The following is an 18,125-nucleotide window of genomic DNA, read 5'->3' on the forward strand; positions in this document are numbered from 1 at the left end:
TTGATATCCCATTTGGGGGGGGCAGGGGAGGGAAGGGGGAGAAGGTTCAATAATTAGGAAAGTGGCCAGAGTCAGGGTATATATTATTCAATGTGGATGGTGTGTTAGGCTCTGTGTGAAGTTAGTTATGGGTTGTTTTTTTTTTCCACTGGTAACGGGACAGAGAACCTCTGTTTAGTTTCACTAGCTTCGAAGCACAGTTGCTGGATCTTGCCTGAAGTCTCTCTAGGTATAGTGAAGAATTTTCAGTTGAGGATAAAGTTTATTATTCAGGTGCTCACAAAGCTGATACCACAAAGTCAGTCAGTCAGATTCAAAATTAAATGATTGTGTCTAAAGGTTGTTCAGAATTGTTTTCCCTCAGGAAACATTCCAGCACAAGATATATCAGGTTAACAGCTCAAAATGATTCTGCTTATCGAGACTTCTTGGGACCAGTGTTTAAAAAAGTGTATTCAGTTTGTCACAAATGTACTGTAAAATACTTCTTTGTAAAGTATGTTTTGGTTCAGGCATTTGTAACAGAATTCTAAGTGCACTGTTCTCATTAACTCAAACTAGGCTGCAGTGAGGCACCTGTGTTGCAACAACTTACAGTGTTCTGACAGAATTAGTCTAGTAACCTGTCTTTCAAAAAAGTTGCTTCTTTCCTCTAAAATAAAGCCAAATGTGAGTCCAATTTCTCTTTTCTTCAGTAGATGAGTAACTACATCAGTGTCTGAAGCGATGGTGACCACCGGCTCGATGCTTTGCTCATACTGAGGACCTTCATCACCCCTTGTTTACTTCCCAGGGGAGTGACCTGCTCGCCTGGCTGTATCAGGGAAGCTGGCCTCTCTGTAAAAGGAACTTTTGTTGGGCTGGGAAAAAGCATGGAGCATGACTAGCCTCGTTGGGGAGAGAATGGAGTTGTGGGCTGTAAGGACTCTCTGAAGTCCGTAGTTCCAAATGCACAGAGTAAAAAGAGAGCTTTTGTCATGGAGACAGTAACATAGCTCTCTCTGATTACTTGATGTATATTTGAAAGGTCTTTGGCATTCCCATTTTGTGCAGAATGGAGTGCTGTCAGCATGTGTCCAGTGTGGTGTTTAATGGGTTGGATCCCTTGGAATAGGTCAAGGAATTCCTGAAGTATGGTTGTGGTTTCTCAAGGCGCTGGTTTGATAGCAATTTGTTATTGCTGAGAAAGAGAGTTGAAACAAACTTCAGTTGAACTGTAATGTCTGAATGTTTCTACGCGATGATGTTTTAGAAGTAAAATGTGTAAGTACAGACTGCTTTTTCATGATTGAAGCTACCACATTTCACTTGATACTTGTAACTGCTGGAAATGTGCACCCAGTCAGCTGCACAGACTTGGAATATACACCCCAGAGTTTGACCAGGAGACATGTAATAGGCAGTAGTTACTTGAGTGCATTTCATATGGTAGCCTTAACTTGCTGAGGCTACATGAAGTCTAAGAATTGCTGTCCTAAGCTTAATCATCCAAGTAATTTAGTGAATGTAAGCATGATGTCTGCCATTGCCACTTGCTGCTGATCTCTGTCTTTCCTTTGTATTGCAGTGATTTGTGAGAATTATTTATAGGGTGTGGACATGTAGGAACTTCTCTACTGGTGATCATTTTAAGTCTCAATAGGCTATTAACTTTACTTGGCAGTTGAACTTAACACATCTGTTATTTAAACTCTTGACCTGAAACTTGTGATTTTACTTACTAATTCATGCTGTCAATATTTTTGCCTGTTGGAAGTACTGGAATTTGGAAATGTTGGGTAGAATTTACATGAAATTTGAGCGTAGCTTTAGGTTTCACTTCCAATCTCTGAAAATAATTTTATAAAAAAACTGGAACAGGAGTTAAAATCTTGGGAGAACCTTCTGTCATTTGATAAATAAAATATGCTTGTATTGGGTTGCCCTTGTATTTTGCTAATAAAATGCTGCTATAGAATTTTAATGAACTCAGTGGTTTGGAGCTGAAAAATAGCAAGCCCCATCAGAAGACAGTGTTAAAATCACTACAGTTTTGCATTTGAATATTGTTTTGACAGGTATAGTAGCACTGTAATTTTTTTTGTTCCTCTATTTTCAACGAGTGCAGGACCTATATGGTCAAAGCTAGTGTCTCAGTCTTGCAGATGGCACTAATAACAGTGCTTCCTTTGCTAGTATATACAGAATTACAGCTTCATTTACTTCAGTGCTACAATATGCTTTATGTTCTGCAACTTAAAGATGCAGCTCTTTCATGTTTAAAAAAAAAAAAAAAAGTATTTTTTAGAAAGGTACATGGGGTAAATGCTCATATAGGATGGTGCCCTAGAATGTCCACCCATGTCAGCCCGTGTGTGTTTATTGCATGTTTGTATTATAAAGAGTCTTTTGCAAGTCTGGTCTAATACACATTCAGAAATTCTCTACCTGCAGGTTTGGGAATGTCACCTCCTTTCTACAAATGAAGGAGTGTAAAAGATGGAGTGACTTGGGATGAAAGTGTCAATGTTTCACTATTTTTAAAAGATTAACATTTGAAATGTCAATTTCAAATATTTACTGACCAAAGTACTAGCTTGAGAAGGCTTCTGTGGTAAAATAATCATAATATGGTTTTCTAAATTGTAGCCTTAAAAGGCAAATACAGACTACTTGCTACTTTAGATGCTTATGCAATTGAAGGTCTGCAGCTTATTTTACTGAGCTATGGGTGGTGTGCATAGTGTGTCACGGTACGGCAAAGTAGCAACATTTAGCTTTGAGGACTTCTCACAAGTACAGAATCAATGTCCGTGCTACCTTGGTTGCTCTTATCTCTTCTGACGAAAAGGCAGTAGGATATTTTTATATGTATCTGTGGATACCATGTGTATGTTAGCTTGAAACCCTTGAAGTATGTAGTTAATATGCTCCTCTATTTTGTGAGGTATAATAAATAATTGGTTTGGTGAATTCCAGTGTCATTTTTATCAGGGTAAAATTCAGGCAACCTTATGTATCATATGATCTTTGTTCTCTTAATTGTACTTTAACATAAAATTTCCATGGTGAAGGGAGTTTTTCTGTAAAATGTAGAATTGAACTAGTGGTTATTATAAAGTATATGCATAGAGTGATAGAATGAATACTTTAACTGAAAAGTAGGGAATGCTGCATTTGGTAGACGGGCACTTCTGTGATTTTGTGATATGTCTTGTGAGAGCAGCTGAAGACTTGCTTACTTCTCAAATTCCTGGACGTTGTATAAACAGTATAATTTGTAAATTTGATTTATTTGGAGTGTTATGTAGTATATTGAAAATCAACTGTTGCCATTCAGAATTTATTTAGAGTGAAACGACTCTTGAAAATCTTCCAGCAGTTCCTCACTGAGAAATCAAGACCTGAGAACCCAGTATAAGAGCATTCTTATAAAAGAAGCAACCTGTAGATATTTGTGTTCATTCAGGTGATGCCTGGAACCTGTTCTCCCCTTCCACCCTCCACTGCGTGCAGCAAGTAAAAATAGCACACTAGAAAATTACACATGCCCCTGTGTATTCTGGAGTTAACTTGCCTGTCTGTGGAGAGAAGGAATTAGGCTAAAGCAAAGGCTCTTTGGAGAGACCGATTAGGAAGAAAGTTGGAAGACTTAAGTCTTTGGCACAGAGCGATATACCTGATGACTATCATAATATTATAAACAGCACTTTCAAAATTATGCTTCTGGGACTCTATTAACCTTTAAGTTACTTTAGCAAAATATACGTAACTTTCAACTGAGAGCAAGAAAACCAGTAAGCAACAAAACATTTAAATTGTGATGGTGTTTGTTTTCGGTTTGGGGTTTGGGTTTTTTTTTATTTTAAACTCAAATCTGAAATTACAAACTGGTGTGTAAAGAAAACAACTGCTAGATACAATTGCTAATCTTGGGTTATTAAAACTTCAAAACTGGATGTTCCATTCTCTGTATGCAAAGAAAGAAATCTTGCCTTATGTATCATCCTGCTGAGAAGTTAAATGCAGTGGTCTAATTTGGGCTATTTTTGTAGGTCATTTGATGGGGCAAGTAGGGCACGTCAGTAAAGATTATGTCAGTATTTTATGTTTTGATAATCTTGACCGAGGGCGCAGCTGAAGAAATTTGGAAAAGAGTGATGATGTTATTCATATCTTCATTCTCACTTCCTGTTTTTCCTTTCTGGAAAAATACAAAGTACAATGCTGCAGACTCAGAAACTAGTTAATTTGATGTTTGTCCCTAGCTAGAAGTAGTTTTGTACTGGTAATGCTTATTGTTGGCATTTTTTATGGTACAACAGAGACAGTAAGGCAGGCTTTCTTTAAAAGTGCTAGGAATAAGAAAAGTCAATAACTTCATCTCTACCTTCAGCTGCGTACTTCAAAATGGGTTCATATTAGTAAAAACTTCCCTACAGGAAATAATTCAGGCATGAAGGAAGAGTTTCATAAGAAACCGGATGGCTTCATAACTTACAAATGCAATAATAAACTGAATTACAGGGTTATATGCTAATCTTGCACTTCAGCCATTTGAGGTAAAATGTTTACCTATGTCTGGAGGGCTTTTTAAAATATAATACAGCAATTTGTTAGTATGAATTTATATCTTGAATTGTTCACATTTTCTTATTCACTCGCTTTTTTTTTGTACTTTATGAAGTTAGTCTGTTGTGTATCACAGCTTAACTTACATTTTATGTAATGCTGCTGCTATAATAACTTAAACGTCAAAATAGCGTGCACTGAACTTCATGTTTAATATAGAACTTGTTACAGTATTTGGAGGCTATTCATTTTGAAGTTATTCTGTGAATGGTGGTAATAATATTTTACTTATAAAACTGACTTTATGCAAAAAACTCAATTTATTATTTTGAAGGATTATGACTTACCAATTTTGTTTTCATATACTATAGGATATGTTTTGGAGTTGCAGACAAAGTATTTTTGCTGAAATGAAGAAGAAATTTTCACAGGTAGACAGATGAAACAATTTTATCAACTTATAACCAAGATACATAGTAACAGCATGATGGTGTAGATTCTGTTTATTTCTTAACATGAGCATGAGCTACTGCATTTTTTGTGCATGTTCTTGAATGCAAAGATTATGTACATATTAAATGCAGTCTTAACAGTAGAAGCTGCAAATTGAGTGTGTGTTTATATGCTTTTACACTGGTGTGTGGGGTTTTGACCCTCTAGCTTTTCATAGAAAAAAATGGAATTGCGTAGCTGTCATACCAGATTATATAATGATTAAAATTGAGTGTGTGTTTACTTTGTGGACTCAGTTTGATAACAGCCTGTCAAAATAGTTTAGAGGCCTATCACTGGCCAGTATTGCCTTTTACACTATTTTTACTGTAAAGTAGCCTCAAACAAGGTGTTTACAGTGTTGTCTGATAGTTTAGATAGCTTATGTTAATGCTTGCCGTGAATAGAGTTGGACTGAGGTTATTTTTGCTTTATCTATTTACTATAAAAACTTGAAGCAGTGGCAGTGCAAATGATGGTTTAATACCCATAGCTATACTAACCCAGAGTTAAACCAGTCCAGTCTGTCAGAATTACATCTGTGAACAAGGAAGAGAGGATTTGTCTGACATGGAACATCCAGCAACCCAACCAGTAAATCTTCTGTAATCTTCTATAATTTGTTCCCTTAGTGTTATTTCTATCCGTTGGATACTGTGTGTCTAATTATTTTCAGTAGCAATTCCAGTATAAGTCACAACTGATTCACTATCAAAAGTAGTGGAGAAAGTGTGAGCAGGAGGAGTTGAATTTATAGGTGTCTTCTGCAGAGAGGAGGACAGTTCAGGTATTGGTTATGTAAAGGTAGTTGGACAAGAAGGAATTGAGTCTCCAGTGGAGAACTTCTGTTACTGACATGGTCATATACAGTAGCAGGTCAGGTTGTAGGATCAGTGGGAATCATTAAATCTGAGTTAACTTATATTTTCCTGGATGAAGCTGTAAGAGGCAAATGCCTTTTGGCCTCTGTGCATTCTTCTGTGGAGGAGGGTGGGCTTCCACCCAGAGCAAACCTCTACCATTGCTGGGGAATCTGGGTCATAAGCGTAGGTTGATCTTACTGAGTTTTGGGGTTTTAGCTGTTGCTCATCTTCTCCAGAAGAACCAAGAAAGTAGACCACTGAACTGGGCCACAAGCTTCATCTTCTCTTTTGTGACCACACAATGAAAGAAATGAATTGTGTGCTTGTTGTTCAGCCAAAAAACAAAATTGAAGAATGAAGCTATGATGGGAAATCTAAAGGAAGGAACCCAGGAGAAGTAATCACTCTTGAAATTTAATTCTAGCCTACTCAAGTAAGGCCCTCTGTGTCTCTCTGGGTGCTATTGATGAAAGTGAGGATATAATATGTCAAAATTACTTTGTTTTCTAAATTGTGTTTGCTTCTTAATGTGTGCTTAATGTTTCAGAAATAGTTTTGTCTGTCGTCTTGTAAAGTAGTTCATAAACCTAAAACTCTCCAGTAAAGATTAAATGTATGAAGTGTTGCAGATTTGCTGGAAATGGTGCCTTGCATCTTTCTGAACATGCAGTTAATGAAGATTTCCACACAGGATGTTACAGATAATAAACTTAAAGAAACTGGACTTTAAAGTCTGAAGAAAAACCACAGTCTAAAGTGAACTAACATAATACGGATTGTGGGGAGTTGTTTTATTTGCCCTTTTCTGACAACTTTTTCCTGATGATGATAGGAATAGATTCTGCAGGCAGCTAACATTTTATTTTATAGTTGTGTGGAGACTGTCAGCTCATCTTGAGATTTTGTAAAATGAAGGGATGCAGCAGCAGCTAAAATGTTTCTGTTCCTTTTTAAAAGGTTTGGTGATGTAAGAGCTCCCATAAGGGATTATACCACTTTGGTGGTGGTCATATGTGGACCATCTGTGGAGGCCGGTTGTGTAGAAATACAAGGGATGCTAAAGTTGTTTATGGATTCTTTGTAGTTCTTTATTCTCTAGAAGATGCTTATGACATGTTTGACAGTTTTAGTATGAACACAGTTCTTGCTATCTTGTCTTTATCTGCTGAAAATCATGCTAGTATTGCATGTATCTCTGCGCTTTTCAGACGATGTACACTTTAGTCAGGGACTGAGATTTGGGTGCTCTGACATGCATTACTAATGCTTTCTGTGTGTTGCAAGTTGAAAAGGCTGAGTCCTTGGGGACTAATTATTCCATTTACTGACCTGATGCTTTCTTGTGTGACCTGTAGTTAAATATCAGTTACTGCTGATTGTTCTAGAGCTGGATAACTAAGAGAATGAATTGATTCTGCTTAGATCTTTGACTTCCTGGGTTTTCAGTGTTGGAAAAGTGCCATTTTCTTGGCTTACCTGGGTCCGTAAAACGTTATCATTATTCCATTGCCGCCTTCATTCAGAATTGTTACTTTTCTGATTTCAGATATATTGAAGTTGCTGTTCAAAAATCTCTTTACTTTGTCTAGTAGCCATTTGGCAATGTTTTTTTCTGTTCAGGCAGAATTTCTCCAGTGACTCATGTAGCAGTGGATTTAGAAGAGAGTTGGTGGCTTGGTTACAAAACTTTTTGTTTAATGGTCACATCTTGCACATCTTCCGGGTTGCATTCCTAAAAATCATAAAAGGTATACTGCTACCTCAGCAGGATTTATGATCATGTCAAAGCAAAATATGAACTTGAAGTGGTGATTTGGAAGTCTGTTCCTGTTTTGAAGCAGTCTTCTATCTGCTTCCTGGTTGAAATTCTGTGCAGAACTTGAACAGTTTATATCTCAGCACAGTGATCCACCCATCCAAATTCCTTTTTCTTCTATAAAAATGGAGCTTGTTTTTACATAGGTTTTCCAAAACCAGAAGGTTCTTAATTTTCTTATGCCTGCTTTCAAAAATAAAATCCCGTTTCAGGATCAGGTTGTAAAAGTATGCAACATGTTACTCATGAAGCCTTATTTTGATTTTTCAGTTAAACTCCAAAACGTTCTGAGCTTTACTCATGAATTGTTGCCTGCTGTCATTTCAGGTGGAAAGTGCTGCCGAGGAACCCAGGGTACTGTGTATAATACAAGATACCACAAATTCAAAGACAGTAAATGAGCGTGTTACCTTGAACCTGCCAGCTTCCACACCACTTAAAAGGCTGTTTGAAGATGTGGCTTCAAAAGTGGGCTATGTGAATGGAACTTTTGATCTAGTGTGGGGAAATGGAGATAATGTAACTGATACGGTATGGCAAAAGTGCTTTCTGTTTCCTCTTAATAGCAAACATTTAAACCTTCACATTATACAAAAGTGCTATCTGGATTGTGTACTGCTCATTTAGTTCATGTAAAAATTAGTAGTAGGTGCACCAGAGCAGATTGACACCACTATTTTGGTTTGGCTGAATTTTATTTTGTATTATATCTATCTACATTTTAGTCTCAAAATGTGCTTTTAATTGATATATGCATTTAATCATTAAACAAAAGAAACTAATATGATCAATTAGATGTAATGCTAGTTTTCATTGTCGGTATGTATTAATAATTCCCATAATTAATCTCATCTGTTTGGGAAATGTTTCCTTCTCAACAGAAGCATGCTGTGTAGTGACTTTCCATGTTTCCTATACCTATTTGAATTTGTAATATAAAAAATTATTATTAGTATCACTTCTGTGCTTACTGTAACTTGGCTTTGGTTTTAGTTAATGTGATTTCTCTAGATGAACCTAGAAAACTTTGTAAGATTCCTTAAGAAATAGACATTAGTTTATCTCAGGTCATGTTTACCCTTGATGAACTAATGGGGTTTTTTGTTGTCATTTTTTTGGTTTTTAGTTTTTTATTTTAGAGGAAAACGCAAAACCCAAGTATATGCAAGCTCTACAGGACATAGATGGTTTGATGTTCTGCAAGACACTTGTAGACCAGTGTCTTGACTCCTGCATGGGTTAACCAGCTTCTAAATATTAAACTGTACTGTAATACTTAAGTTACACTGTTTCTTAAACTGTTCAAGTTCTTTCAGTATTAATGATGAGTATGTTTTGTTCATACTGGATAAATATTTATTTTCATTTCATCTTAGTGTGTCAGAAGCTACTGCAAGCAATGTACTTGGGTGGAATTTGTTAATTGCGTATAGCTCTGTTAACAAAAAACAGTACTGTGAGGTTGGTGTGTGGTGGTTTTTTTAGTTTTGGCTTTTTTTTAGCAGACTCCAATAGATCAGAACAGTGACAAAACTATTCTTGATGCTGGTTTTGAGCCAGGGAAGAAGAACTTTTTACATTTGACAGACAAAGATGGTGAGCAACCTCATATAATGCCAGTAAGTAAAACCTTTGCTCAGCTACATAAGCTGTAGTGTTGGGGGGAGAGAGATGTATGTTCCATGTCTTGCTCTTTTGTGAGATCAGAAAATGAAATAAAATTGGGCTGTATGTTTCATACAATAAGCTTCTTCAGGAACCTTCTCAACAGACTTTTAGATTACTATTTTACACTTCTAGGTTTCTTCTGAGTAGGACCAATTCCATTACTAATGATTTGCTGTCACTTTTTATTTGTGCTTGTTGTATATTTTTTGTAGTGCTTTGCTGTGAGTAATTTTCTAAGGTTACATAATTAGTTAATCTTTGACATATTTAGAGATAAGTCTTAACAATACAGGTTTAATCATATACCTAATCCTTTTTCTCTGGGTGTTTGAAAGCAATATTAAGCCATTCTGGTAGAACTTTCAGAAATGGCAGTCCTGTATCAACAGCAGTTACCTACTTACAAATTTACCTTTGGGGGGGTGGGGGGGGAAGAGTTATCAGTGTTTCTAGAAGTAACTGTCCGATATAACAAAATATTTGAAATTTCCCATTTCTCAAATATATGATGCAGTAAAAGATGAACACAGTTGTAGTTTATTTAAATCAGGGATTGGATTACTTTGCTCTTATGTCAGCATAATGCTAGCCTACTTAGCCTTTCTTGTGAACTTCATTATCTTAAAACAGGGAAGGAAACCCCCAATGTTTAAATAATTGTGCACAAGGTCAGAATTTGAGGATAATTGTGAAAAAGTATGGAATTGTAACTTTTGTACCTGAACAAAGGAAAAAAAAAAAAAAAGAAAATCTCATTCTGTATTTCAGTGTGGAAAACTTGAGATATAGGAGATGCTAGACTGCAGGCTTGCTTGTTGTATGCATGATAGGTACTGTATTTGATTATATAGTATTCTAAAGAGCATTTGCTTCCACTAATGGGAGGAAAGATTTCTGAAGGGGTTGAGAATTTGGAGGGCAGAATTAAAGTTACTCAAGCAACAGTATATCTTCAATTTTGTAAAACTTATGCGGTATGCTAACAAAATTGATTTCTTGGCCACGAAAGCGGTAAAACTTGCAGGTGCTTAAGTAAAAATTTGTTGTCTAATTTTTGCATAAAATCTCTGGATTTATGTTTTTAGGAGGAGTCAGGTACAACAGATGACAGTGTGCAAGACAGATTTATAGGCCCTCTTCCAAGAGAAGGTTCTGTTGGCTGTACTAATGACTATGTCAGTCAAAACTACTCTTATTCTTCAGTCCTGAGCAAATCGGAAACAGGTATAGTGTTCTCTTGCAAAAATGATGCTAACTCTTAATTATTGTAGCATATTTTCAAATAGCAGCACTTCAAGATTTTTGAAATAAATTGCAGTTTACTTTAAAAAAACCCCACATCACTAATAGACTTTCTGTCACATTTTTTACAAAATTTCATATCGCTTTGGGAACAGAAGAGCTGTATCCCATCCTTGTCTTACCTCTGACAGTGCAATTCAAATTCTCTGTCAGGGGTCATCCTTTTCAGCACTAATCTGCTGCTGTGTCCCTAGCTGAGTAGTCAGGGTTGTACTACCAGAAAGTATTCACCTCAAGCTCTGTGTTCACTCACAGTTTAATGAGTACTTGATACTCTGTAACAGAGGGGCTGTTGCCAAATCTCTGCACTCTGCCCATTAACTGAAGTCTTCCTCCTGTAGCCCCTGCTTGCAGTTTCTGTGCACCATGATTCCCCAGGAGGTTCATCTGCCGTGGCCTGACTCCCTCTGGAAGGGAAGCACAGGTCTGACTTGCAGATGAGTGCTAGGGCAGGTCCCAAGAGGCTGGCTGGGTGCCTGTGTGTAGGGGGCAGGAAGAGACAGCAAGTTATAACTCATTACTGAGACAAACTTCTGATACTAAATTTGTTCGGCAGGCACAAAGACGACATTCATATTACTCCAGTTCATGTGTGTTCAAGGTTTTTTGAGAGATAAGGAAGCTTATCTGCCACATACTGTTTTTTCATTTAATATAACAATGAAAAGATGCTCTGTATAGAGCAGAGTAATAAATAAAATACACGTTTGAACTGAGTGTCTTCACAGAAAATGCCTGTTTTGCACAGGGTTAGCTGCCTTTTCAGTACCAGTAGGGAACAGAAATTTCTTTTAATCCTTACTAAGAGCTTCACAGTGTAAATAGGCATGTTTAATGTATTACACTGTGCTTCAGTATATGCTGCTTACTTAACTGTTGTTAAAATTGTATGTTTTTGAGAAAATCTTAAAATGACAGTAAGATGACTAGAATAATTCCCTTTTCAGCTAATAAAAATGACACTGATTTTTAGAAGCTGTTTTAATTCATTATTGTGGGAGAAGGTTTTAGAAGATACATGTGCATGGGCATTTTAGAGATTTTTTTATAGTTCTGAGAAGATAGTACAAACCAATGCAGATACAAATCATTTACATTATAACTAGTATAGTTTTAGTTGACATCAGGCAATAAGTAAGCTAGTACACAATTGTTTTTAACAAATTCTAGATTCTTCTGTAAAATATGTAATTCAACTGTTAAAATATTTACGGTTACCTGCTTCCCTATTGGTACAGTATTCAACATTAAATATTGGTTATTATTGTGAAACGTAATTTGTGATCCTAAAATAGCTTTGTGTCATTCAGTGAAATAATTTCTGTTGTGTAAATTCTTACTGTATTGCTCTCAGAAGTGAGCAATTGTAATATTCCCTTGATTTTTATAGTGCAAATAACAATAAATTACAAGTGCTGGATGCAGTTCTTAAATAAGCGTTATCACAGAATTGGGTTTGCGTCAAATATGTTAACTCTTAAATTGATTTCCTATCTCTTTGCATTATTTCCATCTCATTCTTCCTGTATTTTTAGGTTACGTGGGGCTAGTAAATCAAGCAATGACTTGCTACTTGAACAGCCTTCTACAAACGCTTTTCATGACTCCTGAATTTAGAAATGCGTTATATAAGTGAGTATACATAATCAAAACCTGTTCTTAAATTTGTCCTGGTATATATTGATAGGAGACCCTTTAAAATTCCTCCTCTCAAAATTTCCATGTTTGGATACTGAAAAGCATACTTGTAGTCAAGCTGGATAGACTATTTAAAATTATATTTGCTTAAAAGCTTCAGATTTTTAGTGAAATACTATGGTATGTTGTTGGTTGTGGCATGGACGAGCTTTTTAAAGAATTTGCCTCATCTTGAAAACATCAAGCTTGAAATTAAGTTTGATACTAAGTGCAGTTCATGTCTGTCTGTGTGCAGTGAATGGCTTCAGAATTACGTCATTTGTTTGTGTTAGGTTTGTACATTTAAAGAACAGTATTGTCATTTACTGCAGAAATGGAAAGCGATTCCATTTGACTTTTCCCAAGAAACAGAGCTTCAGTTAACCTCTGTAGTCTGAGACCTCTTGAAATGTAATAAATGCTGATTTAAATGCCTTTTTAAGTAATGTTTTCAAAGCATTTTTAATTGTCAAATATCTTGTGTTGTGAATAGATGGGAATTTGAAGAATCTGAAGAGGATCCTGTGACGAGTATCCCCTACCAGCTTCAAAGGCTGTTTATTTTACTGCAGACCAGCAAAAAAAGAGCAATTGAAACAACAGATGTCACACGGAGTTTTGGATGGGATAGTAGTGAGGGTAATATGCAACTATTAAGCTTGTGTGATTTGCTTCAGCAGCTGCCCGCTAGGGGCCTAGACTGCTGTTTATAGGTGTAAAATGCCAGAATAATCAAAAATAATTATTAGACTCCACTTTATTTCAATAGAAACAACATAGCTTAAGCGGATACTTCGTCGTGGGGTGTGTTTGATTTTTAAAGAAATTATGTCTGTGAGTTTTAAGCTGTTAAAGTAAAAAGCATTATATTTTTGTAATTAAGCTATCATTCCAGTTGTTAATTGTTTCGAAAGAAGTAGCTCTTTATGAGAAACTTGCATGTGGTTTGAATCACAAATGTCAAATGCACATTAAATAGAAAATAATATGGATAATTCCATAAAATCAAACACTGTGCTTGTCTTTTTGACACTTGTATAGTGTAATTTTGCCCCATAACCTGCTGATTTTTCCATGGAGTAATCACATAATGATAAGGAGTTGGATTTCAGTGTCCTTATGCTTACAAAGAAAAAAAATTGGGTTTTAGAGAATCAGCGTGAAGTGGGAAAAAAGTCAGAACAAGTTTATTTTATAACAGTGCATATTAGCATTTCTGTATTTTTTTACATATTCTTGCTTATGTATGCAGTTCTTTTTGTTTATGTATAAGCATTGTGAGCAAGCTGGCTGCTTATTTTTCCAGCTTAACTTGAGAAGCCGCTGTTCGTGGAATTGAACACTGGCCCAATAGTGAACAGTGTAGTAAATAATAGGTACAGACTTAAACAAATCGGTAGCTTTTTAGGAAGTATTCTCAGGCTACAGTTAGTATTTGGGCTAATAACATCTCTTGTATAATTAAGATTAATTTAAATTTCTAACAGCATGGCAGCAACATGATGTGCAGGAGCTTTGTAGAGTCATGTTTGATGCTTTGGAGCAGAAGTGGAAGCAAACAGAACAGGTAATTTTATAAAAACTTTTTTCCTTGGTCAGCGGTGTGGTATTGTGGTGGGGTTTTTTTGGTTTTTTTAAAGGGTGATTGTGAAAAATATTAACTGAATTTTAAATACAAGGTTATTGAAAGTCTGCAATAGTTGTCAGTTTTCTTGTTTGATGCAATAATTCATCTACTATAATGTATGACTTCTGAGAGTGTGTTACATATGTTTTTCTCCCCCAGTTAAAAGTGGAATATTCTGAAATCTGGATACTTACTTAGTCTTTATTTGAAGCACAGAAAGCAACTGTGTAACTTCTCTTCTGTGATAGCTTCCTTGCTGTCACCGTTTTATTAGGCTACGTTGCGGGCTGTTGCAGCTCAGGCCCACTCTTCTAATGTAGGAGAAAGATACCAATACATTCATAGCATGTGCTACATTCTGATAAGTGGCTAACATCTTACAGCCAATTTTCAGATTTGTAGATTGGCAAATACTTCCTCTGGCTTTCTGCACCTACCTCTGGAGACACAGGGAAGGACTGCAGTATCAGTCTGTTAACAGTGTCGGCAAGATCAGGCTTTTTTTAGAATGTACACTTAAATTTTGCTGGTTTTGTAGTCACACTAAAGAGGTGACCACAAAGTATACTGTGAACCTTATATAATGTGGTTTGAGAAGCTCACTTGAATGTGTTTTGTGCAGTGGTGGGGTAGGGGGAAATAAGAAATCAAGATTTTTGAATGGGGGGGTCCGGTGGTATTCTAAATGTGTAGCTATGCAATTAAGACTTAATTAAAGAAAAGGCATTTTCTTGTAAAACTAAAGAAAGGAAATATGTTTGTTTCATTTATTTGAAGGTCTGAATATCTTCTTTGTTTCAGGCCGATCTTATAAATCAACTGTATCAAGGCAAACTAAAAGACTATGTAAGATGTCTAGAATGTGGTTATGAAGGCTGGAGAATCGACACTTACCTGGATATTCCTTTGGTCATCCGGCCGTATGGCTCCAACCAGGCATTTGCTAGCGTGGTGTGTACTATTATGCTGACTAATAGTGCATCCATACTCACATAGAATACATAATGCGACAGTGGTATAATTTGTTACATGGTAAGTATCATCCTAGATACTCCATCTTGGGGTGTTCGTCTTTGTGCAGTGAACCAGCTAGCAAGTTCTAGAAGATTTTTTTTTTTTTGGCTTTTTGGTTTATTTCTTGTTTTGTTTTTTCTTTTGCCCTTCAATGAGTCCTACTGGTGCATGTATAAGGGGAGGGGAAATGCAACTTTATTGCCTTAGGGCTACAGTAATCAATTATTTTCTTCCTGATAAAATCTTCAGCATTTACCCAAGATATTTTTGAGACCACTAAGTTTTATTTGGGTTGTTCTCTTTATTGACACATCTGCTAAATTTTCATAGCATTGTTGAAAATCTTAGTGAAAGAACAGAACATTGACTTAGAATTTTTAGTTTAATTGCCATGTTGTTGCTGTGCTTTTTAAAGTTCAGTTCTCAAATACCATATGCTTTTAACAAGCAATTTAATGACAATAAAAAATGGTATCATACGTCAGTATTCTTGGTCACTTTTGCTCCAGCATTAATGATGTTGGCAAGCATATATGTTGCTTAGTAAATCTGTGGAAGTTTTTTTGTTTTATTTTTTCCAACCCCCTGAAAAGAAGTGATTGCGAACTGTGAAATGCCACTGTTGTGGCTTAGAATAGCTGTACTATGGGTAAAGTTGTGAGAAAGAGTAAGAATGAATCAAACATGTCTTTCAGCAAAGGTTGATTTAAACAAACAGTTGTTGTGTAATTGGCTTACCAGGATTATTTATTATATATAAAGTATTTTTCCTTTTGTATTTAGTATGCTGGCAATATTTTTAAAGTGCTAATAGTCTGTAATTCTTAACAGTAATTCTGTTAAGAATTGTTAGAATTAGGTTAAACTGCAGTGTAGGTTCAAAGAACTTCATGCTTTAAAACTTAAAATACCAATCTTGAAGTAGTAAAGATGAGGGACATGGATCTCAGAAAAAGGATTCAAGTTAATGAAGTCCTTTGAATTCATTAAGGATTGCGTTAAATTTTTTTAGAACTACCCAGCTAAGTGAAGCTATATTTTGAGCTGCCATGCCATTGATACAGATCAGTGTTTTAAGTAGATGGCTTCCCTTTTCACCTTTTAAAACTCATTTCTAGAAATGCTCCCTAAAACAAAGTTTCTTGTCATTTTTATTCAATAATGAGATTTTTCTGATCTATTAAAGTAATGAAAACTATTCAGTTCATGTAGTTGTATTCTGCATTTAACAATGCATTGTACATGTGTCTTGAAATTTTTTGTTTAGGAAAGTCTATAGCAGATTGCAAAAACAAAAGGCTATTTTTAGAAACACAGAAAGCTTGAACAATTAACTTCTTAAATATCAGATTACTTTCAGTAGTATTTGATATTTCTCCTGTAAATCAGCATTTACTGCGTTTACTACATTGAAGAAAATAGTTTTAAGATTTTTGTTACACAGTTACATGGTTGCAATTTGTACCGATGCTTCAATTTTTGAGCTTTTTTAACTCCTATGCTGATTCAGTTGATTCTCCTCCCTGCATTTGTATTATCTATAGCAGATGTAATTTTTAGTTTTGTAGTCTTCAACAGTGGGGAGATATGGAGGATACTTGCTTTTGGAGAAGGGAAAAATCGCCTGTTTCTAAATGGAATTCTCTGAAGGTAGTATCCTCCATTGATCCATAGATGGTGGTGATTTAGTAGGTGTAGGCATAAGGGTATGAGTGAGAGATCAAAAACTTCACACATGCGCTAATAGGGCTTATAGAAGGGAATGTAAAACTTTTTAGACCTTGCTAGTCAGCTCCTAAGGGAACTTGCAGCAGGCGACACAACCCAAGATAGGGGATCTAAGGAGGATACTACCTTCAAAGAACTCTAGTTAGAGGTAAGTGATTTTCCATTACTTTCTGATAAGAGAGAATGGATGTATGAGCTTTAAATAAGGTTAATCTGTAGAATGCCACATGAAGTGTATTATCCCACTGTTCGACATTGTGTACTACCAGAAAAACTGTACATACCTGAAATGTTGCATTTATCTGTAAATATATATGTATTACTTCTTAAATACATGGGAGTGTTGAACTGGGAAGGATAATGTTATGCTTCCTTTATTTCCTAACATGAAGTAATTCTGAAATTCTTCAGTATGTTTAAGATTTGCATTTTGAAATATTTTCGTCTGATTCCCCTCTCCATTTCCCAAATTCTTGTAGTAAGACTACATACCTACAAACTTATTAGGGCATCTCTGGGGCACTGAGGTCTTGTCAGTATGTATCTCAGGGTAGTTTTGAAAAAGGGTTTACACTATCTCCGTTGTTCAAGGGCGTGCTTTAAAAAAAAAACCTGAATCATCTTTTCTTGAGGTCAGTAGGAATATAGATGTAAAAATATATAGCTTATTTCAGAGAGGTAAACAGGAGCAGTAATTCACATACTGATTTTTGTAGGTACTAGTATCTTTTGTATAGATGCCTGAATTTTGCAGCATTAGATACAAGTTAAAAGATCTATTGACTGCAAAACATAAAAATGTTGTGAGATGGAGAACAGCTGAGAGAAGAGTGGGTGCAATGAGGAACTAGCTGGCATGCTGAAATTGTGTTACTAGAAAATAGTGGAAATGGCTTTATAATACCAGAAGACTAGGAATAATATAAGTATTCTGTAGATGTAGTGAGTCCACTTCTGTTTTGTCCAGTGCTGTTAGTTTTCACCATCACTTGTATGTTAGCTTTTCTTTTTGAGGATATAGGTATGCATACAAGTAGACCTTTTTTAGGCAAAAGTTAATTTGTCATTGAACTTTGTCATTGCCAAACTAAAAGTGTTGAAGGCAGTTAGAATATGGATATGATATTTGCTTTTTTTTTTTAAGCTAGACTGGTAACAACAAAGTCTTGTATTTTCAGTTGAGCGTATTCTTTGGACACAGTAAAACTAGATGAGCTCTGAAAATCTGAGATAGCAAATAGTTTCTAGTTTCTTCCACAGTTCTGCCTAATTGCTGTTTATTGTGAAACTTTTCCTAAAGGTTCTACTGCTCCTGTTCACAGGTTTTATACAAATGCTTGCAGTAAGATACCTGTCAAAGTACTAACTATATCATAGTGCATTTTTG

General features: G+C 35.8%; 1 protein-coding gene across 5 annotated transcripts in view; it reads left to right on the top strand.

Annotated features, from left to right (window-relative positions):
- The window catches only part of USP47 (ubiquitin specific peptidase 47), a 58,124-nt gene that overhangs the window by 9,864 nt on the left and 30,135 nt on the right, over positions 1-18,125 (top strand). For 2 of the 5 annotated variants that reach the window (XM_075094830.1, XM_075094829.1), the window contains exons 2-9: positions 4,923-4,982; positions 8,050-8,253; positions 9,225-9,341; positions 10,476-10,614; positions 12,228-12,324; positions 12,863-13,008; positions 13,857-13,936; positions 14,798-14,947. In XM_075094830.1, the coding sequence (XP_074950931.1) occupies positions 4,923-4,982; positions 8,050-8,253; positions 9,225-9,341; positions 10,476-10,614; positions 12,228-12,324; positions 12,863-13,008; positions 13,857-13,936; positions 14,798-14,947 (993 nt within the window). The remainder of the gene's footprint in view (positions 1-4,922; positions 4,983-8,049; positions 8,254-9,224; positions 9,342-10,475; positions 10,615-12,227; positions 12,325-12,862; positions 13,009-13,856; positions 13,937-14,797; positions 14,948-18,125) is intronic. The other 3 variants (XM_075094828.1, XM_075094831.1, XM_075094832.1) reach the window with 3 other exon arrangements.

The sequence above is a fragment of the Phalacrocorax aristotelis genome, chromosome 5, assembly GCF_949628215.1.
Source record: "Phalacrocorax aristotelis chromosome 5, bGulAri2.1, whole genome shotgun sequence".
NCBI lineage: Eukaryota > Metazoa > Chordata > Aves > Suliformes > Phalacrocoracidae > Phalacrocorax > Phalacrocorax aristotelis.